The sequence below is a fragment of the Aedes albopictus genome, unplaced genomic scaffold, assembly GCF_035046485.1.
Source record: "Aedes albopictus strain Foshan unplaced genomic scaffold, AalbF5 HiC_scaffold_624, whole genome shotgun sequence".
Taxonomy (NCBI): Eukaryota; Metazoa; Arthropoda; class Insecta; order Diptera; family Culicidae; genus Aedes; species Aedes albopictus.
Genome location: NW_026917448.1, coordinates 1 through 25,000, shown reverse-complemented (window position 1 = coordinate 25,000; position 25,000 = coordinate 1). Strand labels below are relative to the sequence as shown.

The 25,000-nt window shown below is 42.0% G+C and overlaps 4 protein-coding genes across 6 annotated transcripts; 3 read left to right on the top strand and 1 right to left on the bottom strand.

The window, feature by feature from the left end:
• On the bottom strand, nucleotides 1–8,704 carry LOC109428190 (store-operated calcium entry regulator STIMATE; the record flags this gene model as incomplete). The annotated part of the gene is given in 4 exon segments (XM_062843897.1): nucleotides 1–107; nucleotides 178–322; nucleotides 6,361–6,832; nucleotides 8,161–8,704. Coding segments are annotated over 3 exon segments (385 nt in total), but the record flags the coding sequence as incomplete, so codon positions are not given.
• A 3,280-nt stretch (nucleotides 8,705–11,984) lies between these two features.
• LOC109427876 (cilia- and flagella-associated protein 53) lies at nucleotides 11,985–16,770 on the top strand. 2 transcript variants are annotated; one of them, XM_019703459.3, is made up of 7 exons: nucleotides 11,985–12,209; nucleotides 12,272–12,324; nucleotides 12,393–12,569; nucleotides 12,639–12,801; nucleotides 15,721–16,149; nucleotides 16,207–16,293; nucleotides 16,352–16,770. In XM_019703459.3, the coding sequence occupies exons 1-7, from the start codon at nucleotides 12,090–12,092 to the stop codon at nucleotides 16,715–16,717; spliced, it is 1,395 nt and encodes a 464-aa protein (XP_019559004.3). In that variant the 5' UTR covers nucleotides 11,985–12,089; the 3' UTR covers nucleotides 16,718–16,770. The 2 variants fall into 2 exon arrangements, with proteins under 2 accessions (XP_019559004.3, XP_062699878.1); XM_062843894.1 differs by having other exon boundaries at nucleotides 12,193–12,209; nucleotides 12,272–12,358; nucleotides 12,412–12,569.
• A 1,053-nt stretch (nucleotides 16,771–17,823) lies between these two features.
• On the top strand, nucleotides 17,824–19,707 carry LOC115261990 (uncharacterized). Its single transcript, XM_062843895.1, has 4 exons — nucleotides 17,824–18,013; nucleotides 18,073–18,139; nucleotides 18,197–19,358; nucleotides 19,564–19,707. The coding sequence occupies exons 3-4, from the start codon at nucleotides 18,285–18,287 to the stop codon at nucleotides 19,705–19,707; spliced, it is 1,218 nt and encodes a 405-aa protein (XP_062699879.1). The 5' UTR covers nucleotides 17,824–18,013; nucleotides 18,073–18,139; nucleotides 18,197–18,284.
• A 287-nt stretch (nucleotides 19,708–19,994) lies between these two features.
• Nucleotides 19,995–24,873, top strand: LOC134284724 (uncharacterized). Of its 2 annotated transcripts, none has more exons than XR_009995902.1 (2): nucleotides 19,995–24,624; nucleotides 24,684–24,873. XR_009995902.1 is itself a non-coding variant. In XM_062843896.1 (2 exons), the coding sequence occupies exons 1-2, from the start codon at nucleotides 20,045–20,047 to the stop codon at nucleotides 24,467–24,469; spliced, it is 1,767 nt and encodes a 588-aa protein (XP_062699880.1). In that variant the 5' UTR covers nucleotides 19,995–20,044; the 3' UTR covers nucleotides 24,470–24,873. The 2 variants fall into 2 exon arrangements, 1 of the variants encoding a protein (XP_062699880.1); XM_062843896.1 differs by having other exon boundaries at nucleotides 19,995–21,070; nucleotides 23,729–24,873.
• Nucleotides 24,874–25,000: the final 127 nt, after the last annotated feature.

Below are 25,000 nucleotides of genomic sequence, written 5' to 3'. Positions count from 1 at the left end.
TGATCGCATCCCATTTCTTCTTCCGCGCCAAATACTGACAGGTTTTAATGCCAATGTAAATGATGAATAAGCCGATAGTGGAATCCAGTAGGAAGTTAATAATATACCTGAAAAAAAAAAATGTTCCCACGTAGATTCACGATCTCATAGGCGTTTCGAATGGGCGGATAGACTTACCAGGTACAGGGGTCCCCCTGGAACAGCGGGGCCAGATAGACGTTGGTCATGTGGATCACCATGGCACCGATACCTTGCTTCGACGTATCGTACCACCACGTTTCCCATGATCGTCTGTTGTAAAGGGGTTCGCAGAAACGTTTACCTGGAATGGTACGAGAATGGATGTTTGTAATAACGAGATCAAAGTGTGTAATATACTGTACACTGTAACAAAAAGACAATGACTTTCTATTTACAAACATAAATTCGGAGTACGGAGTAATAGAAGTAGACATTTTTCTATTCCTGATCATAGTATACATATGTATCAATATACCAGTACATTCTTCGTAAGAGGTGGATGTTTGTGGAATACTCTACCGAATTTCTTAGCCCTTTGAAGCCGAATTTTTTCCAAGCGTTATTACAGAGTTTTTCTACGTATTTCTGTGGTTTTGGTGTTTAAAAGTAAAAAAAAGGGTAGAACATGATGCAGAATATTTTTGCTGGATATCCTAGTTCTGCATCATATTCTACCCTACTGTTCTTGAGTTAAGATTTTTAAGGTAACGGGTGTATTCTATCATGTCCAGTGCGTCTTCTGAAAGTTCAGTACACAGTATCGGATCTGTCGGGATATCCTAGGCCATCCAGACTGTTCTTGAGATAAAATCCTAAAGTCTACGGGTGTAATAGTAACTTTGTTCATTGTACAAAGCTATGATTTGTATTCTATCGTATCCAGTGAGTCTCGTGAAAGTTTAATAGACAGTACACAGAAACCTCCATTTAAGTCGATGCATGGCTGATCGAAAATAATTTTTACCGTGCAAGCAATGACAAAACTATAGATTTTTATATTTTTTAACACTTCGCATGACAAAGGAGATTTGTCAAAAAATATAAAACTGTATAGTTTAGTCACTGCCGGCACGGTAAAAATTATGTTCGATCAGTCATGCATCGACTTAAATGGAGGTTTCAGTGTATCAGATCAGTCGGGATATCCTAATTCATTCAAACTATTTTTGAGTTTAGATCCTAACGGCTACTGCTGTAACAGCAACTTCTTTCATTATATAAAGCAACGAGTTGTATTCTGTCATGTCCATCGTTCTTGAGATTACATCCTAAAATCTACGAGTGTAACGGTAACTTTTCTCAGTATACAAAGCTACGATATATTATCTATCATGTTCAGTAAATCTTCTGAATGTTCAATGGACATCGTCAGTTCAGCTGGGAACATCCTAACTATTTTTTTTTTTTGCTAGGTTTCTAGCTGCACTCTGAATAGAGTTGAAACCTCTACACTAGACCCGAAGATAGAAAAGAGTACGTAATCTTTCAGAAGCAGTTTGCCAGCCGTACGCGGAAAATGATATCCATTAAGACACTGTTGCAACTGACTCAGAAAGTTACGGTAGAAGATTGGAAAGTTTTCAATTGGTCAGTCAGTCAGGATTTGCCTATGTAGTGTTATGGTCACACAATTTGTGTTTGTCTTCTTGTTTGATTTTGTGGTATGGTTCAATATGTTTTACCTCTCGTTAAATCAGTTGTCGTATGTTTGTTTTTTTCTCATCGAATCAATCAATCAATATGTTAAAATATAGTCGATCCTGTGTCAAACTGTTTTCTTGATTTCGCTAATCGTTTTCTACTGTGTTCATCTCTTGTGTCCTTAAATTGTCATCGGTCCAAAACCCACAGAAACATGTAACTGAACTTCTGATATTTTCTGTTGTCATCATAATATCATCTAAGAGATAAACAAAAATACGCCAAGTTGGTCAGTTGATTGCAATAAAATTTTAAAATAATAAAGATTTCATGTCAACTTTCATCCCGCTACAAATACTATGAAAAATATCCAAAGTCGTTCAATTGTCCTATCGGTCCTACCTAGATAAACCATGTCATTTTCTCAAGCGTAGCCTAGAAATGTCAACCTAGTCATACACAAGTAACGTTGTTCAGTTAATAAAAGCAGTCAGTTTTTGTCCAAAATGTCACGTCGAACGCATTGACGTCAACAATGCGTTTAAGTGTTCGCACGTTAGCTTCGAATCTATCAGCACAATTAAGTGCTGCAAATCTCCTTCCCACTATTGATTCTTCGGTCGATTTTTATTGCTTTATTTGAAGAAAATATGACCAACTAACATTGCAAAAATTCGAAAAAGCGACTATGACATTAATAAATTACTAATCAAAATCAACCGAGAAACGTGGGAAATAGAGCCCAAACAACATTTTGAAGTCAGCTGGCTGTAAAAGGTTCCAAAACCAGTCACAAATCCTATAATACTTTTATTAGGATTTGTAACGATCATCAAAACCTTCTCAAATCCAACCGACTTGGAACTATTGCTTGGGAATAGACTCTATTGAGCCCCGGCGGTTCCTCCGTGTTTATCGAGCATGTCTGATGCATAAGATCAGCCATACTCCATCTGCAGCAGCCGGTCCGTGATGAACCGTTGGAGGCGCATTAAAGTGTTGAAAAGGTGATATCACTAAAGAACACTAGAACACTTCACTTTAATACCGACAATCCCTGCGAACAGGGCGAAAGGAATTCCTGATGCATTCCCTAACAAAAACCGGGAGGAATCCTTGGAATTGAATTGAATGGAATTGAAGGACCCCCTGGAGAAATGTCTGAAAAGTCTCTGGAAGAGTTATTGTAAGAATTTCTAATGGAATCCATGGATCTGATGGAAACTCCAAAAGAAACTGTTAGGAGGACATCCCGAAAGAATTCCCGGAAAATTTTAAAGCAACTTCTTGGATCAGTTCCACGAGAGAAGAAAGACCTACATAAACTACGAAAGGAGTTCCCTGGTGAAATAATGGAACGATTCCTAAGATAAGTCCTAAAACAATTGTTGGAGGAACCCTTGAGGCATTCCATGGGGATTTTATTTTCAAGGAATCCCTTGACAAAATTTTGAAAGAATCCCTGAAGGACTAAACAAAAACCCTCAAGCAATCCTTAAAAAACTCCTAGAAGAATCTCTGAAGGAGTTTCTGAAGAAATCCATAAATAACTTCTTCAAGGATTTCATGGAGAATATTCCTGAATATATTACTGAAAGAGTCGAAGGACAAATTTTTGAATGAATTATTTTGCATGAGTTGCTGGGATGGATTCCCGAACCAATCAATGGATGAACTCCTAAAGGATTGGAGAAAATTGTGAAAAAAATACTTGATGACTTCTTGGAGAATGTCCTGGTTCGGGTATGCATCTTTCTAAAATTATCAAGAGTTACCATAAAAAAAGACGCTATACCGTCTTCAACCAGAGGTTGTATAGACTGAATAAGCACTAACATATGACAACGGACAACACACTCCGAGGCTTACGAAACGCCTAGATGACTGACGCCTCTAGCCGCACGGCCACGAAGCTCAATACAAATCGCTGAAGAAATTTCTTTAGAAATCCTTGAAGTAATTCAAAAACGTCTTCATATATTCCTGGAGGCATTCCTGGAGATATTATTGGGTACATCCCTGGAAAAGATGAAGGAACGATTTCTGAAATATCTGAATCCATGAGAAATTTCTGAAAGAATACATAGAGAAACTCTTGGAGCAATCCCTGGAGATTTTCCTCGAAATCCCTGGAGGAGTTTCTGGAGGAATACATGAAGGAGTTCCTGAAGAAATTTCTTTAGGAATTCCTAAATTTTCCTTAAGGAATCTCTGAAAAAAAATACCAGGATGTATTGCTAGACTGCTAGAGCAATCCCTGAAAGAATTCAGGAGAAATTTCTGATTGAATTGCAGGAAGAATCTCACGATGAGTTCTGGGAGAAATCCCAGGAAAAATTCTGAAAAATTGCCTTGAGTAATTCCTGGAAGAATTTCTAGTATAATTTGTTGAGGAATTTCAGAAGGAATCCTTGGAAGAATTCCTGGACAAATTCTTGGAGGCAAGGATCGGTATATTCGGCTCATTCCATTCATATTCATTCCTCTTTGCTGAAGCGAATCGAGAAAGATGCAGCAAACGGATTGTCGTGATCAAACAAGCAATCCCATCACCAGTGGGAAGCGATGCGCAAGTTGCTTGACATGGATATTCGTTGCCGTTCGTCGCAGTTTGGATCGCAAGCGAATGCATGAATGACGAATGGTGAAGAATGTTTGTGGGCGATCAAAGCGGCTATTATCATAATTAGAAGAAAATTTCTGCTTGTAATGCATACAGTTTTAATGTATTGTTGTTGAAATGATAGCTTAGTAAAGAAAATAATAAACTTTTTTTTCAAACACCAAAATATCGTACGCACAATATCACTCACGAAATCGCATTACGATCGTTGGCGATGCGGCTTCGAATGTTGAAGAAGATGAAAAGTGGAAATCAAGAACCCTGCTTGGAGGAGTCTCTAGAAGAATTACTGATTAAATTTCTGGAAAAATCTCTGGATAGTAGAAAGAGAAAGCAACGCAAAGGCATTCAATTCGATATAGTACAATTAGAATAGAATATATTTAGGCTCTGTACAAAATGTAAGTACATCTTCCAATTGGAATGGCTCACGCAGTGCCCTGGAGAAATCTCTGGAGGAATGCCTGGAAAAATACCTGTAGACAAGCCTGTAGAAATTCCTGGAGGAATCCCTATAGGAGTTCCTGGAGAAATCCCTGAGAACAAGCCTGCAGAAATTCCTGGAGGAATCTCTATGGGAGTTCCTGGAGGAATCTCTAAAGAAATGCCTGCGGGAATGCCTATCGGAATTCCTGGAAAATATCTCGAGGAACTTCTGGAGGAACCTCTAGAGGAATTCCTGGAGGATTGTTTAAAGGAATTCATAGAGGAATTCCTAAAGGAATCTGTAGAGGAATTCCAGGAGGAATCTGTAGAGGAATTCCTGGAGGAATCCTTGCAAGAATCACTCGAGGAATATTTGATTTCCCAGAGGAATCTCTGCATCAATTCCTGAAGGAATCCCTGGAGAAATTCCAGGATGAATTTCTGGAAGGATCCTTGGAGGAATTCCTTGAGCAATTGCTGGAGAAATTTCTGGGGGCATTCAGAGGATTTCCTTGTGAAATTCCTGGAGGAATTGCTGTGGGAATTTCTCAAGGAATTCCTGGAGGAATAGGACAGATCGGTGAAGTACTAGATTTGTAGTAATGAGCTGAATTTTAGTAGGGTGAGAAGGTCAATTCTTCGTTTCTGCAGTGAAATGGCGCGAAAAGCGTGGGTATTATGATTCCTTGCCTAATTTGATGCTGTTTGAGCAAAACTTTGGGCATCAGTGTTGTTGTTTTCTTCATTTCTTGCAATATAAACAACATAGTTATCCAAAGTTTTGCTCAAACAGCATCAAATTAGGCAAGGAAGCATAATACCCACGCTTTTGCACCATTTCATTGCAGAAACAGAGAACTGACCTTCTCACCATACTAAAATTCAGCTCATTACTACAAATCTAGTACTACACCGAACGTACCCCATTCCTGAGAGAATCCCTAGAGGCATTCCTGGATGAAATCCTGAAGGAATGCCTGGAGCAATCCCTAGATGAATACCTGGCGGAATTTGTGTTGGAATACCTGTTATTAAAGCAATTTCTGGAGGAATCCCTGAATAAATTTTGGGAGGAGTTCCTGTTAGAATCACTGGAGAAATTCGTAGAGTAGCCCCTTGATTAATTCCTGGACAAATTCTCCGAGTAATGCCTGGAGAAATATCTGGAGAAATTTCTGAACAAATTCCTGCCGAAATCCCCGGAGAAATTCCTTGCGAAATCCCTGGAAGAATCCTAAGAGGAATTCCTGGAGAAATCTCTGAATGAATGCCTGGAAGAAATCCTGAAGGAACCCAAGGATGTTTCCCGGAAGCAATCTTAAGAGGAATTTAAACCTAATTAGTTCTAGGTTTACTCCATTTTCCCCCTTATTTTGGGTGATGCAAAACTTTTTGGGTGCTGCAATACTGAGTATTGCAACGATTCCATATTATTGGCGGGTAGTTTCGGCACACACTGGCGCTCCGGGAGGAGATCGAGATACACCTAAAATTTGTTTATCAAAATATATTTTCTAGTATGCTAATCAAAATAGTCAACAGATCTGCCCATCAGGGCCATCCCATGAAACGTGGAGCGAAGCAACAGCCCCCCCAACTAGTATTGCTACATTTGTCATATACCCCTAAGTGTTGTACACAGTACTTACCGATCAGACACGTGAAGGCCAGCGTGGCCAGGATGCCCTGCAGGAACCAACCGAAAAAGTCGGTCAGTGCATCTTTGCTGCAGTGCAGAGTGGACCATTCCGTACTGCCGCCGTCGGCCAGCGTCGTATTCATCGGGGCACCGCCGCCGCCGCCGCTATCGGGGCCTCTGCTGGTGTTGTTGCTGGCGCGTTGCGTGTAGGATCGGTCCTCTTATGAATTGCTCTTTTCTTATTATGTATGCGCCGTGGCGCTGCACTGCTGCCACTCTGCTGCCGTTTACGTTTGGTTTCGTTGTGTGGCAGTTAGATAATTTTTTTCTTCAACACAGTTTTGGCTCCACAGTAGGTTGTGGGCAAGGCACACTCTATTTTGTTTCCTTCTCTCTTCTACCTACCACACGGTGACCACTACGACACGCGACACACTATATGATGGTTGTATGTTTTGACTCACTGACTGACTGGCAGTAGGCTAGTGGGCAGACAGGCAAATGGGAAAAATATGAACCATTAGGGTGAGCCGGGTCTAGCAGATAGGCGATCAACTACTGTGCACTCGGTTGGAGCTGTTTGTTGTATCGTAAAAGGATATCGTTTCGTTGAGAATGGATAGCAGAGTCGGATGATTTTTTTTTATTTGTACCTAAACAATATTGTGCATCCTAGCTTAATCCCTCAGATTCTGCTGATCTGAGTCAGCCGCCATAAGATTGCGCCCGTTTGCATAACATTAAAATTTAAAAATCTGAAAACAGATGGATGCTTTATTATATCAATTCATTTGAAAAGTTTTTCGAGATCCTTCAATCCTAATCTATGACGACCAAGATTATGGTACTATGGTAGTGGGGCTTGTTCACAAATGTCATAACGCAGGAGGGGGTGGGTGGGTGTACTTCATGGTGTTACAGCTCGAACAAAAAAATTTTCTTCCCATATAAACAATGTTACGAAGGGGTGGGTGGGTGTCAAAAAAGGCCAATTTTGGCGTTATGACATTTGTGAATGAACCCAGTGATCTGTTAAGTGTTGTTCGACAATTGTGTTGAGAAATTTGCGTTTAATTAATTGTTATATGTCCGACAAACTTTTTGCTTTTTTCTACACCGTGTATTTTAAGTGAGTGCTGGGTACCGGGTACCCTGTCGGTCACATAAGGGTTGAAAAGGTGACCTTTTGAAAATTGCTTGTCCAAAAGCATGCTCTGTATTTTTATTGACTTTTGGCATAGCTAATAACTACTATGTATTGAGGAGTCGAGGACGAAAATAAACCAATTCGATTTGTATTCATGTATTGTATTGTAGGATTGTAGGAGGGCCCATATAGCCGAGGCGGTAAACGCACGGGTATTCAGCATGACCATGCTGAGGGTGACGGGTTCGATTCCCGGTCGGTCCAGGATCTTTTCGTAAAGGAAATTTCCTTGACTTCCTTGGGCATAGAGTATCTTCGTGCCTGCCACTGCCACACGATATACACATGCAAAATGGTCATTGGCAGAGGAAGCTCTCAGTTAAAAACTGTGGAACTAAGCTGAGAAGCAGGCTTTGTCCCAGTGAGGACGTTACGCCAAGAAGAGGAGAGGAGGAGGAAGATTGTAGGTGACCCATCTAAGCCCGCCCCACCTTGTCTAACCCACAGCTAGCATAAAACTAGCATAAAACTACCAGACATTGCTACACAAAAGAGAACTTTGGTCAAAGGATGATGACCGCGATCTACCTTCAACAAGCAGATCCAACCTGTGTAGTTGATCCACCCTAATGATCCACAGAGACCGCTGGCAGGAATACCTACATCCACATCTAGAGGAGCGACTTTTGTTCCAGCACTATCTTCTTGGTTCTTCTCCGTAGGGCACTGAATGATATCAAATTGCACAGAATTTTGTGCAAAACACTTCAGGTTGATATGGTAAAAACGAACACAAAACTCTTCACATCCAATAATCAGTTGCGGCTATGAACTTTATCCAATAATCATCCCACCGCACAATCATAGAATCTTTCGCCGTCGACGGATTTGGACGGACATTACGAAGTCGCAGACGTCACACTCGTCTTCGAACTACCTTGTCGTCGTCAGAAGCACTGCTAGCCCCTTCTAGATTGTATCGAGAATGGCTCCAACAGAGCACTGTCTTCATGGTCGTAGCAAAATCCGGGACATCCGATTCACTTGTTACGTTCCCGTTCGTTTTCACACCGATACGACTGCCGACACTAGGAACTGATTCGATACGATTTTAGCACGATTATCAAACACAAAAATCCACACAAAAAATAAGATGATGCACTTTTGGTGATGGAACTTCTTTTCCGTCTCTCCGTCTGTCTCTGACTGCTGTGCTGCCCATAACTGCATAACAGTCACATTCGACAAAAGTAGGCATTGTACAAAATGGAGCTTAAAATTTGCAACATGCGCTAGTATGGAGACGACACGAAATTTCAAAAATTAGTCAATAATTTAAAATTCATCCTTTTGCAATGAAATTTTCTACAGCTCTTCTTGTATGCTGGACGAATAATTAAAAAAATAATCAGAACAAAATATGATTAATATTACGCTTTGACACCAGTGTGTATTTTCAGTGTGACTGTTATGCGGTTACATTCATAAATTTTAGCCAATGAGACAAAACGACTTGGTATTTGTTTCAAATTTTGCAGAACAAACTTGAAATGTTCATTTGGGTGGATGAAAGTACTGATGATTGGGAGATGATCCCCGGTATTTACTCAATATTGCCAAAAAATGCAAATGTTACAATTATGCAATTATGGGCAGTGTGGCTGTCGTTGTTCGCGAGTTTTGAAGTGATTTTTCTTCGTTCGACAGGTGTCATCCATAGCTAGGTGTCGAATTGGTGTCCAACTGCCTGACGGGCGGGATTGATAGCACGCTGAGAAATAATTTATAATGAGCCATTTTACGAAGTGACAACAATGTTGATGATGATATATTGGTTTTCACGGGTTATTGGACGCTACCTGCTGTCAAAATTCATTCATAAAATCGGCTTGTAAAATGGACTATGAGCCATTTTACGAGACGTTTCGGATCAGCTGATCGCTCATTTCATGAATGAAAATTTGACAGGAGGTTGCGCCCAAGCCCGTGAGTGTTAATATCAATATCAACACTGTTGTCGTTTCGTAAAATAGACTATCCACTTATCCGCGAGCGGTAATGGCGGCGGCGGGCATATCCAACCGGTTAAGATTTTGAGGTTTCATGGGGGAAAGTCAAAACAGTTTCATTGGCGCCAACCGATTGCGATCCCCAAGAAACGTCAAAAATCGAATCGGTTAATTGTGCCCGCCGCCGCCATTACCGCTCGCGGATAAGTGGATATAATGTTTAAATAAGTAGTAAACCAGATGTTTAAGAACTGCAGATCCAAGAGATATGGCGGGCTAGGTATGTAGAGTGTGATGAGAGGAATACGATTGACGAACTTTATCTTTGGTAGAGCCATCTTTAACGTATGGACTGGACTGAACACTGAAATTTCTGAATTCTTAAGAACTTCTAGGTTCGTCTGTGGGTTCGCTTTTTAACCTAATTTGTAGTTGAATCGAACTTGACAGTTTTCTCATGAGTTGTTATGTATTTCCCAGGGAGAGTGCAGGCACGTCAAACTCGAACAAACTACGCCTACCTAACATGCATCGAGCGGGCCTTCCCAAACAACACAATGCGATTTCGCGGGCCATCCCCATCGACAAAACAAACCGATTTCCAAGCAGGATTCAACCAGGCTTCTGGTCGCGTTGCCAGTCACACTAACACACTCGCAAAAGATAAGCAGTAGGCCTACCTTGCCGCATGCGGGTTCCCTGGTATTTCCCCATTTTACTGTATGGGGCTGTTCCAAGGGCTGTTCATAAACCACGTAGACTAAAACTAAGCCATCTCAGACCCCCCTCCCCCCTCGTAGACATTTGTCCATACAAAAATTTTAAAATTTGTATAGAGCGTGGACTTTGGCCAGACCCCCCTCCCCCTAAAAAGTCTACGTGGTTTATGAACGGACCCTCTGCATCGATCAATATCATTTCGTCTGCGGGTGTAGTGTACCCACTTATCCGCGAGCGGTAATGGCGGCGGCGGGCACAAATAACCGATTCGAATTTTGGCGTTTCTTGGGGATCGCAATCGGTTGGCGCCACAAACGGTGGGTGAAGGGGTGAGGAGGAGAATGAAACTGTTTTGACTTTCTCCCAACAAACGTCAAAATCCGAACCGGTTGGATATTGAGTTGTCCAAAAAATGTCTCACGAAACCTAATGCAATCCTATCCATATACGTGAGAACAAAAGATGTTTACAAAGTTCTTACAGATAGATTAACACGGGAAATCTGAACACAAACCACTACCACATAGGAATTTGGATTGGTCAATGCCCGCCGCCGCCATAATCGCTCGCGGATAAGTGGACAGGTATTCTGAGTGGAATTGTCTTTGAGTGTGTGGCGGGATTGATGGCAAAACGCATTAAGTAAGATCTGCTGCATGCACTGAACGAAAATCCCCGCCACAAAGTGAATGAAAATTGCCTCATCCGAGCCCCATGCCTAAAATCAGATGATTTTTGGATTTTTGTCATTCAAGAGCAGATCTAACAGAATCAAAACAGACGGTATGAAAATCACCCAAAGCGATCACTATAATCATACTATTCAGAATCAAAACAAATCTGGACATGGATGATTTTCATTCAAAACCCATTCAGTTTACCGGTTGAAATGAGAATGAAAATCTTTACGAAAGTATATAGACATTGTTCACTGCAGTCTACAATTTAAATTGATGTAAATTCTTAATTAAACAACTAATATTACAACCATCACAACAAGTTAGAAGGAATCTGATTTCAATTGAAGTCAATTTCGCTCAAACTCGTTGAAATGGTTGTAATATTAGTTGTTTGGAAAATAACAATAGAACAAACTTTGATGTATGTCAATTATTTTTTATTTGAATTTTATTGGTTTTTATTATCAAAAAACTCATTTTATATTAATACACATAAATATATCACTATTCTGCATCACAGACGAACACTTTTGCATAACGCGACCACTTCAACGTTGATTTTGCCATTATAAACTGTCAAGGGATGGCGCACCAACAGCAAAATGAAAAACAATCTTAAATTGAATTACTTTCAGAATGGGGAACATGCAGACAATTAGAATACAAAAAGTAAACAAGAATCCGTCATTATTGTTCAGTAAATCATTCCATCGCGATTGTCATTCAGTTTTAGGAATCACCGAGTGAGCCCTGGATTGAGCACACGATTGAATGATAATTCATATTTTGAGTTGTGGGGATTTTCATTCAGCGATTGAATGATTTTCGGTATGAAGCATAGAGGTAAATGCTTTCCGATGGTTTTTTGATGATAATCATTCACAACAAACCCCAAGCGAAAAATCATTCATTAATTGTGTCAATTTTAGTTTTATTACAGGATGATTTTGGTTCAATCGAAGGCAGTCAAATCATTCTGCTGAGAAATCATTTAAAATTCAGATTTTGCGGGTCTGTACCGCATTGAATGAAGAATCATTCTTTGTACGGCGGGCGTTTTCGTTCAGTGTGGGCAAAAATTTTAAACCTTTGATGAACAAACGCTTCGCGCGTGATATTCGAGCGCGCGCGGAAATGCCTGTTATGGCAACCGGAAGCTACCCCCCAACCTTTACGTTGCAGCATGGCAACGGCAGTAAACAGATTTCGAGGCCCTTCAAGTACAATTTCAAGTAGAAGGACTTTTGCAACAATGAATATATTCTATCCGGAAATTAACATAAAAAATGAAGTCCAAAAATTGGTAATTCAGAGCATTTTGTGTTACGATAAACTTGGGTTCAATTTTCTGTTTCTTTATATCAGATGGTGAATGCCGATCAAGCCTATGAACAGCATATGCAACAGAAGCGAAAAAGGTGTAAAAAATCTGCAAGTTCATAAGCAATGACGGTAAAAAGTTTTTTTTTTCCACAATCAATTGTAGATTGGCAGCTCTCCTACAGGCCGACGAAATGCAACAGCAAGCGGAACTCATTGAAAAGCTTCGAGAACAGGAAGCTGAACGTTTGAGGGCCAAAGAGAATGCCCTACTGGCAATCAAACAGGACAAAGAACGCCAACGGGAGGAATTCATCAAGAACAAAATGATCCAACTGAAACTGTGAGCTTGGCTCTAGAGCATGGTAAAAATGGAATGATTACTTTTTTTGAATGGAAAATGTATCTTTAGGAATAACTGTGACGAAATCCGGACCCTAGTACAACAGAAATACCACGAAGAAGCTAAACGATGCCAGCTCGCACAGATAGAAGACAAGAACAAACTGAAACTGGCCAAACTGGACGAAGAACGAATGTGGAAAGAAGTTCACCTGAGGAATTACAAATTACAGGTATGTTCTCAACTGCAAGATGCTTAGAATTGGGTTCTTTAAGCTTACGTACTCGCGCGATTGGCAACCACTTTCAGTACCGCGTACTGAAGTGCCTGAGTGCCTGAGTACCAAAAGTGAGATTTTTCTCGCTCTAACTTTCAGTCCTAAGCACCTAAGATCTCCATCCTAGGCAATTACCCGCCATCGCCTTCCCGGATAAAAACTAACCATAGGGTCTATGGTGAAAACCATTTCTGCACCATACAGTGTACCAGCTACAATAAAGTGTATTGTGATGAAATGGTTCGCTATACTATACATTTACATTGAATTTTTATGTAACAATATATTATACTGTTTTTCTTACGTTTGAACCATTCACTTTTCCGAAACATTATTTTACCGTGAATTTTTAATTATTTCTGGTGTTCGATTTGAATAGGTCGTATGTTTGCTGTGATTCATATGCAGATTCGACCTATTCAAATCGAACACCAGAATTTATTCAGTTTAACATTTTTTCCGTGCTTTGTTTTGTTGATGTTTGTGACTTTTTTGATGCAAAGGAAAGCTTTCATAGGAAAGAGAAAAAACTGAATAAGTTGAAACATCAATTGAAAATCAATAACATGTTTAAATCAGTGGTAAATTAAATGTCCTATCCTAAGAACTGCAGGTCCAAGCAGGGGTCCAAGAGATATGGCGGGCTAGGTGTGTAGAGTGCGATGAGAGAAATACGAATGTAGGCCAACCCGGAATGATGCAGGTCAGATTACCGTAAATCAGTGGATGAGTTCATCATCAACACTATTATTTCTGTATTTGCATTTAGGGGAATTTCCTCCTCTTCTCTCATGTGAACTTGCCTTCGACCACAATCGAATCAAATGCGATTGACAAACTTTATCTTTGACGTAGACGTAGCCATCTTTAACACATGGACTGGACTGAACACTGAAATGACTTTTAATATAGGTTCGTCTGCGGGTTCGCTTTTTAACCTAACTTATACTTGAATCGAACTTGACAGTTTTCTCATGAGTATTTCCGTGTATTTCGAACTTTAGTCAAACTGGAGCCTCAATATTGCAATAACGGTTAAGCACGCTGTAATGATACTTATGTACCTCGTCACCCACTTCATGCAACTACATTAGTGGTCTAATAATACTTAGCGCGCTCGGCATAGTTCCATCATGCCGCTCAAAGTGTTGCCACAAATAATGCTTAGTTTTCGAAACCCAGTTATCTGGCTGGTGGGGCATGGGAGCCTAAGCTTCAACTGTTAATGCAATCAGAGACTACTCTGACCTCGACTCAGACTTGGACGTGGGCGATCCAATATATGAAGGGTTATCCAAAATGCTCTGGAGAATTCCCAAAGCGTATCTCATAATGCTAGTAAGCCTGAGATGCCATTAATAGGAGGAAATTGACAAGATAATATAACATTATTTGGTTTATGTAATGTAAACCAACACAACATAACAAAAGAGAACCATTCCAAAACCATTTAATTAAATGTATAACCAGTACTGAAACTACAGTTAAAAACAATATATTTACGGTACATTTTATTGTTTGAAACCATATGTGTACCATACAATGTACGGTTTATTAAAACCCATGTATCAGTATTTATAACAATTCATTTACAATATAATGTATGGTTTTGCAAAAAAATATATATGGAGAAAAATATTTTTTTATATTGTTACGATACTTAACCACCCGTATAGTATATTGTAAAAATCTTATTTACAATTTACTGTATGGTACTGTACATTACATTTTATTGTTTTTGTATTTTTATTTTTACAGTAGTGTCTATTGTAAAAATATGGTTTTAAATAGTACTGTTACAATACAACGTTCGGTTATTCTACTGTATTTTTTATTCGGGTTGGCTTGTGGCGAGGCCAAATTTGTGCCGTCTAGTTTTATTTCGTTGTTGAGGCTGCTGTCCTGCTGGGTTCCAATCTTACGCTTGCGTGCAGATTTCGTTTCCGCCCATTGACGATGGAACTCCAGCTTAGGGATCCAATTGTGAGGCCACCATGCACGAATTATATACCGCAGGCATCTATTGAGGAAGACCTACAGCCGTTAAGTGTTCCCTACTGATACACACCAAGTTTCATTGGCATACAGCAGCACAGATTTCACGTTTGAGTGGAAAATTCGTATTTTGGTGCGCCGACTAATCTGGTTGTTTTTCCATAAATTTACTTAACTCGCAAAAGCAGCCCTCGTCTTCTTGATCCGTGCACCTATGTCGATCGGAAGCCATTTGGCTACCAAGATATTAGAAGCTTTCAACTAAGGAGTATTACTTACCTTGCTGCTTTCAATATTCTCCACGGCTTGCCCAGCGACCGTAAAGCTGGAAGGGTTTACCTTGTATACATCTAACGATTTGGTGTTGTTGACGTTGATGGTTAGACCTGCCGCCGAGGAGCGATTAGCAAGATCATCAAGCTTGCTCCGCATACCAGAGCGCCGTTGAGCTAGGAGAGCAAAATCATCTGCCAATTTGAAGTTACGTATTTTCCTGCTGAAAAGGCTGTATGTATGGGAACTACAATACGTGCCATAGATTTTGGCACTAGAGATTTCAATAATAAAATCACCATAAATTGAATGGTAGTAGGACAGATCGGTGAAGTACTAGATTTGTAGTAATGAGCTGAATTTTAGTATGGTGAGAAGGTCAATTCTACGTTTCTGCAGTGAAATGGTGCAAAAAGCGTGGGTATTATGATTCCTTGCCTAATTTGAGCCGACATTCTGATACCTACCTGGCATGTTTGCCAACGAGAACGAAGGGAACATCAGCGACATTCGTCCTCTATTAGTTTATTAATTCTATTAGGTATATCATAATCATGGGTATATGCATAGCAGTTTATCAAAAATACTTAAAACTCTTTTTTATAGCTCGACCGTGAACTGAACGATAAACGTAAACGCGAATCCATGGAATGCCAAACCTTGCTTGATATCAAGGACCAAATGAAAGAACGCGCTCTCCGCTCTGAGAAGGAAAAGGTCGAATTGCAGGAAGCACGATGCACCTCACTGCCGTTTCCCGGAAGAGATCCTAAATTGATTCAGATGAAGAAAGGTGACTTGGCCGAAAAACTAAAAGAACAAATGGCCACAAACAGAATGCTGCAAAAGAAACGAGCCGAGCAAGAACGAGAAATAGTAAAAGTATTGAACGAAGGAATGGAACAGGAATTAGCTCGCGAAAAAGCTACACGTGATGCCGAGAAACAAACGTTGAAGAAACAAATTGATCAGTATTATAAATATTCGAAGCACGTTGAAAAGCAACGATCCGTCGATGAAGCCAAAATGAATAAAGTAGCATTTTTGAGTTTTAGTTGTTTGAAATGCTATAATGTCTTTTTTAAATTGTAGCTTATAAATGATGTGCGACAACAGTACGATAAAAAAGACGAGGAAAACTGTAACAAAATTTTGAATAAACGCTGGGGCTTAGCAGATGTAAGAATGTGCATAAAATAGTCGCTTGAAGTACTTTTATCCTTCTTTTTTGCTTCAGAGTGTCTACGAAATACAGCGTATGCAAATAGCAGAAATGGAAGAGCTGCGTCGGAAGCAGGACGAGGAGAAAGTATTAGAAGGAGCCCGTGAGCGACAACTGTACGAAAATCACCTACAAAAAAGCATCGAGGCAGATCAACGCATGCAAACCGCTGTGAAAAAGTATCGCGAAACGCTCAAGGAACAAATCAAGTCGGCGACGCTGGAACGAGAACGTTGTAAGCGGCATGATCAAACACAGACCAACCGATTGCTCGAAGCAAACGCAAAAGATCTCGACTTTGTGCAGAGCTACGTTAAAGGATCATTCGAAAACCATTTCAAAAAGCATCCTAACACGGCGTTAATGCGAAAGAAGTACTAAAAATTGAATATCTATGTAGATAAATGTAATACAATTTTTGGTATCTGCTTCTTCTTCTTAATTCTGGGGAACCGATACCGTTCGGCAACGAGGCTTGCCGAGTTGGATAAATACGAAGAGTGCTGAAAAAGTTTTGCAACGAGTTCCATACACAATTTTATGCAATGGTTTTTTTCATTGTACAACTCATTTGAGTTGCATAATGTTCATAATGCAACTCAAATGAGTTGCATTAACAACATTATGTAACTATTTTTCATTATACAACTCATTTCAGTTGCATTATGAACCAGTTCGGAAAAGTTGGCCATTATGATACCAATTGAGTTATATAAAACATAAATTAAGATACTAAATTGCATAAACGTGGTGCTCGAATTGCCTCAATTTTGAGAAAACACACTTTTTTTATGCAAAAAAATCCGCACATATTATGTATTGTTGTCACAGGCTGCAAGCAGAAAGGTGAAAGAAATGAGAGAAGGCGGTTTAGCTTTGGGTGCGGGAATGTGAAGCACTTTTTTTGGTTCTATTATGCCTGGTTTAGACGGTTTAGACTGTAATTGAAACGAGCATCTGAGTTGCAAACTTCTCGAACATGTTCAAGCAAATGACTTGACTTGAGTGTCCACTTGCATGCATCTCAGTTGAAGCAAGTGTTCAGACGGGGCAAGCGAGATGATTTCGTTTGACTTGAACAAAAAAGTTGAACATGCTCAACTTTCGTTCAAGTCAAGTCAGTTTCTCAATTGAGATGAACACTGGTGTTTACACGTTCTATTCGCATTCAATTGGGCATTTTCCATTGACTTGAATCAAGTCACTTGCTCCATGTAAATCAGGCATTATTTTGCTCTGAGGAGGATTGCATCTCTGCTGCCAAGAAACAATCTCCTGCCAGCTAGATTTTTTTTCAATTTCTATCACTTTTGAGTTATAATTACACTATTGTAGATTTTCCGGTTACTTGTATTCCACCCGTCACTTAAGTAGCCGTTTTCATATTTATTTATTTTTCTTTAACTAGCTTCATCTGCTTACGCTTAATGAAGCTTTAAGATGAGGAAAAGCCTGTTTGAGTAGACCAGCAGCATATGTCTCTGTTGCCGTGGCTGTAAAACCGGCAACACGGACAGAGTAGACATGAGATCGAAAAGCGCACAGAAAACAAAACAACGCGATAGTTGATTTCGGCAGATTTATTTCTAAAATTTGTTCCTAAAAGTAATTGTTTTTCCTAAAAATTTGATTTATACTCAATACTAGACGTTGATAGTACCGATGAACATTCCAACAGTGAGTTTCTAGAAGAAAATGTTAGTTTTATTTTGTAATCTTTTATTTCTGCTTGGCAGGGGAATTAAGGTTAGGTTAGTTGGATCGCCACTGAAAACGCCCCGCGAATAATCGGGTCACTGAATTGTAAGCGAACTTTATGTTTAAAAACAACCACTTTGTAACAACGCTATCTAATTCCAGGTTTGAAGCAAATCAAATAAAGCTCTCAAAAATCAGTGTGTCCGGCGTTTATGACTCGAACTTATCCAACAAACTTCAAACAATTCAAATGAGGAAAGCAAGCCTTGCGATACCCGCTACGGAAAGCAACTGTGTCGCCTGTGACAGATCCGACGATGCGGACAACATGGTCCAGTGCGATGCCTGTGATACCTGGTGGCACTTCTCGTGTGCCAAGGTTACGGCATCCATTAGCAATCGAGCCTGGGTATGCTCCAAATGCACGAAAGATGATAGCCTGTCGTTCAAAAGCGGACTTTCCGACCGAAGCGGATCTCAACTTGCGGAAAGTATGGCACGTTTAAAGGAACGGCAGGAATTGGAGAAAAAGCGATTAGAACTGGATTTGCAGAAAAAATTCCTGGACGAGCAACAACGGCTGCTGGACGCAACCGTAACGGCGGTTTCCGGAAGCTTGAAGAGTTGCGTTACTCGTCGAGAAAGCACTCAACGCGTAGAGGAATGGATTTGTCGCACCGCTGAGCAGAAAGCATTCGAGGAAAGTGATAGAGAACCAGTAGATCCTTTGAGGCTACAGCTGGTCCAGGGCCTGGCTGTAACGGAACGCTACGGTGCACCAATAGAGATGATGCGCCATGTACAGAAGCGGAGTGAATCAGACACCGACGAACTGCAGAAGTTGCAACGACAAATGGAGGAGTGCCAGAAAAAGATTGCGGTCTTGAAAATTACAGCGCAAAGCGATTACCCATCCGCAGTAGGGCAGCAATATGCTCACGAAAATCGGCGTGATCACTTCGTACGCGATTGTGATGGAACCGGACAGCAGCGTACCGACCGGACACTCTTCGATTGTAGGACTAATGACGAGCAGCGGCAACGGGAACATGTCGATTTCGCAACCGATGGGCAGCAGCGTTATGATCGCGCACCCAATGAGGCCACAGTAAATCGCCACCAAAACAACGCGCATTTAGATTCTACAGTCCAAGACCAGCAACCTGAAATTCATTCACGTCGACAATTTCGAGACGTCTCTCTGCAAGGCCCTACTCCGCAACAGATCACTGCCAGACAGTCGCTGGCCCGGGACCTACCCACCTTCTCTGGAGATCCATCAGAATGGCCAATATTCATATCCAACTACAATTATACGACTGCGGTATGTGGGTACACGGATGGAGAAAATATGGTCCGGCTCCAGCGTTGCCTTAAAGGACAGGCTCTTGAAATGGTGCGTAACAGACTGGTACTACCGGCCGCCGTTCCTAACGTGATTGAGGCACTACGCCTGCGTTTTGGTCGCCCAGATGTGCTCATCAATATGCTTCTTCAAAAGGTCCGATCCATCCCTGTTCTGAAACCAGATAAACTCGAGGGACTCATCGATTACGGCATGGCAGTCCAAGAACTTTGTGAGCATATTGAAGCAGCGAATGAGCACGCACATCTCTCTAACCCAACATTGTTACAAGAGTTGGTTAGTAAGTTACCTGCCAGTCAAAAGTTGATGTGGGCAGGGTATAAGCACCGACGAACCGACGTGACAGCTAGAACAAATAAATTCAAATTTGTTGTCCGCGGCGCCATGATGAAAAATAGCCGAACACTATCGCCACCTCTATAACGACTCGCGATGATTTGATAGCTCGACACCGAACCCCCGTGTGTTCATATAGGAAACGGTTCGCGTCTGCGCTGATTTGACAGAAGCGATCGCTCGCTTCGGTGGTCGACCGTTAAATTTGGGGGGGACACTTTTGAATCACCACTGTCACGTCGGTTCGTCGGTGGTATAAGCGCAATCTATCGGCTGCTTCCGTTAACCTGCGGACATTTGGGAATTACATGGCCGTTATCGCCCAAGATGCGTCGAGCGTGATAGGATTTGAGCGAGAAAATACAAGTACACCCAAGGACAGAATGAAACCAAAGGGGTTTGTCAGCTTCCACTCATCAGAGACCGCAGAGGAAGACGATGCCCGAGAATCCATCCAACCGAAGCAGCCGAAGTGTCTCTGTTGCAACGAAACTGATCATTATTTGCGTGATTGCGAGGTCTTCAAAACCATGGAAGTGGACGACCGTTGGCGGAAAGTTCGCGAAATGAGACTATGCCAAACTTGTCTGTTCGGACACGGACGACGGGCCTGTCGCAGCAGTCGCCAATGCAGCATTGATGGATGTCAGTTTCGCCATCATCAACTCCTTCATTCCGCTAAGAAGCTGGCAACCCTAGCACCGATTGTCGCTGAAAATCATGCTCATAGATCTCTGGACTCTAGTCTCCTCTTTCGAGTGATCCCCGTGACGCTGTATGGAAAATCCGGGTCCATCAACGTGTTTGCCTTCATTGACGAGGGATCTTCCAGGACACTAGTGGAAGGAGAGCTGATCAAGCAACTCGGATTAAAAGGTCATCCGCAGCCGATCTGCCTTCACTGGACTGGGAATCTTTCCAGGAATGAGCAGAACTCGCAGAAGATTTCATTGCAAGTGTCGGGATTGAACAAAAACAAGCGCTACACAGTCTCGGAAGCGCAAACCGTTGACAAACTGAACTTGCCAACGCAAAGCTTCAACTTCGAGGAGGCAGCTGAACGTTATGCCCACCTCAAACAACTGCCAGTACAAGGATATCACAATGTTAGTCCCAGGATGTTGATCGGAATCGATAATTTGCGGCTGGCTCTTCCATTGAAAATCAAAGAAGGTGATGGATCAGGACCCGTTGCCGTAAAGACGAGACTCGGGTGGTGCGTTTACGGAGGACAACAGAAAGCTTCCTCTGCATCGTACAATTTTCACGTCAGCGAGTGCGGTAACAGTTGCGACATCCATGAAGCCCTCAAGCAGTTTTTTGCCGTTGAAGAGGTAAGTGTTACCAATTCCAAGCCAAGTTTGTCTAAAGATGAACAACGAGCGTGGATGTTGCTTGAATCTACAACCAAACGAGTGGGATCGCGTTTCGAAACCGGACTGCTCTGGAAGCAGGATGATATTGAGCTCCCAGACAGCTACCCTTTGGCGCTACGTAGGCTGCAATGTCTCGAGAGACGAATGGAGCGAAATCCGCAGTTAAAGGAAAGTCTGCACCGGAAAATCGAAGAGTACGTGGTCAAAGGCTATGCACACAAAGCGGTTCCAGAAGAATTGAGACATGCGGACCCGCGGAAGATTTGGTATGTCCCTATAGGAGCAGTTACGAATTCGAAAAAGCCTGGCAAGGTGCGCATTATCTGCGACGCCCGTGCGCAGGTTGAAGGTGTATCTCTCAACTCCGTCCTGCTGAAAGGGCCGGACTTGATGACGTCTATCATTTCGATCATCTTTGGGTTTCGGATGTATAAAGTGGCAGTATCAGCAGACGTCCAAGAAATGTTTCATCAGCTGCTGATACGCGAGGCTGACAAGCATGCTCAACGATTCCTGTGGCGTCCGAATCCTACAGAACAACCAGAAATCTATATCATTGATGTCGCGATGTTTGGTTCCACATGCTCGCCCGCTTCAGCTCAGTTCGTAAAGAACCTAAATGCGAAGCAGCACTCCCATTTGTACCCTGAGGCATCAGATAGTATAATCAACTGTCACTACGTTGATGACTATCTTGAAAGTTTTGAAAGCGAAGAGGAAGCTGAGCGAGTTGCGTCGGAAGTGCGTTTAGTCCATCGTAATGGAGGATTCAATTTGCGTGGTTGGATTTCAAATAGCAAGCAAGTTTTGAATTCTCTGGAAATGACTAAAGGAACCGTCGAAGAAACCATCAAGAATCTGAATTTGGTCGACAGTGAACGTTCGGAACGCGTCTTAGGGATGTTGTGGAACCCGGAAACAGATGACCTCAGTTTTTCCACAAATATGAGCGAAGAAGTTTGGACGCTGATCAAGAATGATGCTCGCCCCACAAAAAGGCAGATACTGAGATGCGTCATGACACTGTATGATCCGTTAGGGTTACTGGCTCCATTTCTTATTCATGGAAAAATATTGATACAAAATCTTTGGCGTTCAGGCTGTGGATGGGACGAAACAGTAAATGATTCCGAGTTTAACTTGTGGCAGGAATGGACGAAAATGATCGAATGCATCGCAACAATTAAAATTCCACGGTGTTACTTTGAACAAGCTACACGCAAGACCTACGACGACATTCAACTGCATGCCTTCGTCGATGCAAGCGAGAATGCTTATGCATGCGTTGTGTATTTCCGTACGATTGACGAAAATGGAAACCCGCAATGTACTCTCGTAGCAGGCAAGGCAAAGGTAGCTCCAGTCAAGCCGCTGTCTGTGCCAAGACTGGAACTCCAGGGCTGCGTATTGGGAACCCGATTGGCTAAATTCGTCGAGGACAACCATAAGGTGAAAATTTCGAAGAAGGTTTTTTGGACGGATTCATCGACTGCACTATCGTGGATTCTGGCGGATCCGCGTAACTATCGCCCCTATGTGCAACACAGAGTAGGAGAAATCTTGGAATCAACGAACGCCGATGAATGGAGGTGGGTTCCTTCGAAAATGAATCCAGCTGACGAAGCAACCAAGTGGGGAAGTGGCCCATACTTCAACTCGAGCAGCAAATGGTTTTGTGGACCGGAATTTTTACTGCTTTCCGAAGACGAATGGCCACGTTCCCCGAAACAATCCGTTTCTACCACTGTGGAGCTACGATCATCAGTGTTGCACCACGTGATAACCGAGCCTGTCGTGGATTTCGGTAGGTTTTCCCGCTGGGAAAGGTTACTCCGGACTGTGGTGTATGTCAAGCGTTTCGTGAACAATGCAAGAGGCACCAGGGATAAATACTTCGGAAATCCGAGTTCAGTAGAACTACAGCAGGCAACTACCTCAATCATGAAAATAGTTCAACGCGAAGCCTACCCTGATGAAGTGAGCATACTGACAGGTAACCTAACATCGCCGCCGGAAAAACAAGCAGTGATCGACAAGTCTAGCAGTCTATATCAACTTTCTCCCGCGATTGATGATCAAGGTGTGGTGCGCCAAAATAGCCGAATTAGAAATGCAGATCATATGCCTTACAATCTGCGTTACCCGGTACTGCTTCCTAAGGACCACCGAGTAACTATATTGATTATTGACTGGTATCATCGTACTTACCGACATGGTAACTCGGAGACAATCGTCAACGAGATTCGACAATCATACATCATTCCAAATCTCCGCGTTTTGGTGAAAAGGGTCGCCCGCAATTGTCAGTACTGCAGAGTTCACAAAGCATCACCACAAATTCCACCCATGGCTCCTATCCCGTCGGTACGGCTTACAGATCATGTACGCCCTTTTAGTTACGTCGGAGTAGATTACTTCGGCCCCATGCTTGTAAAGATAGGAAGAAGCAATGTCAAGAGATGGGGAGCGTTGTTCACTTGCTTGACAGTGCGCGCCGTGCACTTAGAAGTGGCACACAGCTTGTCAACAGCATCATTCATTTCCTGCGTTCGTCGTTTCATCAATCGTCGTGGTGCTCCGATAGAGTTCTTCTCTGATAATGGAACTAATTTCCAGGGTGCTGAGCGGATCCTTCAGGGTCAGATTAATCAAGGCCTATCGGAAACCTTCACCAATGCTTCGACGAAATGGACGTTTATTCCACCAGGAGCCCCTCACATGGGGGGCGCTTGGGAGCGCCTGGTGCAGTCGGTTAAGACCGCAATGGGAACAGCATATTCAGATAGCAAATTGGACGAAGAGGGATTACAGACTCTCCTTATTGAGGCAGAAGGTCTGGTGAATTCCAGACCTTTAACATACCTACCTCTGGACTCGGAAGAATCGGAAGCGCTAACCCCCAACCACTTCCTGCTAGGAAGCTCAACTGGGGTTAAGCAGCCACCGGTTGCAATTGAAAGTGAAGGTAAGGGCCAACGAGAGACGTATGCGCAAATACAACGTCAGCTTGATATTTTCTGGCAACGTTGGACGCGAGAATATTTGCCAGTAATACGTCGCCAAGCTAAATGGTTCAACGAAACTCGTGCTCTACAAGAAGGTGATTTGGTTATGCTAGTCGAGGAACATGTGCGCAATGGATGGGTACGTGGACGTGTGGAAAAGGTGATCCAAGATAAGGAAGGCAGAGTAAGACAAGCTCTCGTGAAGACATCGAGTGGCGTGATGAGACGTCCAGTGTCTAGAATCGCCATATTGGACGTGGGAAAGGAGTCTAGTGCAGTCTCGGAGACCGCCGAGATGCACCCGGGGGATGATGTTGCCGTGGCTGTAAAACCGGCAACACGGACAGAGTAGACATGAGATCGAAAAGCGCACAGAAAACAAAACAACGCGATAGTTGATTTCGGCAGATTTATTTCTAAAATTTGTTCCTAAAAGTAATTGTTTTTCCTAAAAATTTGATTTATACTCAATACTAGACGTTGATAGTACCGATGAACATTCCAACAGTGAGTTTCTAGAAGAAAATGTTAGTTTTATTTTGTAATCTTTTATTTCTGCTTGGCAGGGGAATTAAGGTTAGGTTAGTTGGATCGCCACTGAAAACGCCCCGCGAATAATCGGGTCACTGAATTGTAAGCGAACTTTATGTTTAAAAACAACCACTTTGTAACAACGCTATCTAATTCCAGGTTTGAAGCAAATCAAATAAAGCTCTCAAAAATCAGTGTGTCCGGCGTTTATGACTCGAACTGATCCAACAGTCTCTCTCAAAAAGGCGTAAAAACCTCATTTCTTTTCAAATAACATTACAGTAGGTCAACATATAAAACTTAAATCTAGTGTACTGCAGGTGTTCTCGGGATACATCCATATGCAGGAGGC

Bases quoted from the DNA above. Each gene is read 5' to 3' on its own strand.
- LOC109427876 (XM_019703459.3), top strand. From the start codon at position 12,090: ATGGCAACGGCAGTAAACAGATTTCGAGGCCCTTCAAGTACAATTTCA. The intron at 12,210-12,271 runs GTAATTCAGAGC...TCTTTATATCAG, and splicing joins AAAATGAAGTCCAAAAATTG to ATGGTGAATGCCGATCAAGC. The intron at 12,570-12,638 runs GTGAGCTTGGCT...ATGTATCTTTAG, and splicing joins AAAATGATCCAACTGAAACT to GAATAACTGTGACGAAATCC.
- LOC115261990 (XM_062843895.1), top strand. From the start codon at position 18,285: ATGAGGAAAGCAAGCCTTGCGATACCCGCTACGGAAAGCAACTGTGTC. The intron at 19,359-19,563 runs GTATGTGGGTAC...TTCTGAAACCAG, and splicing joins ACTACAATTATACGACTGCG to ATAAACTCGAGGGACTCATC.
- LOC134284724 (XM_062843896.1), top strand. From the start codon at position 20,045: ATGGCCGTTATCGCCCAAGATGCGTCGAGCGTGATAGGATTTGAGCGA. The intron at 21,071-23,728 runs GTAAGTGTTACC...ACTAATTTCCAG, and splicing joins AGTTTTTTGCCGTTGAAGAG to GGTGCTGAGCGGATCCTTCA.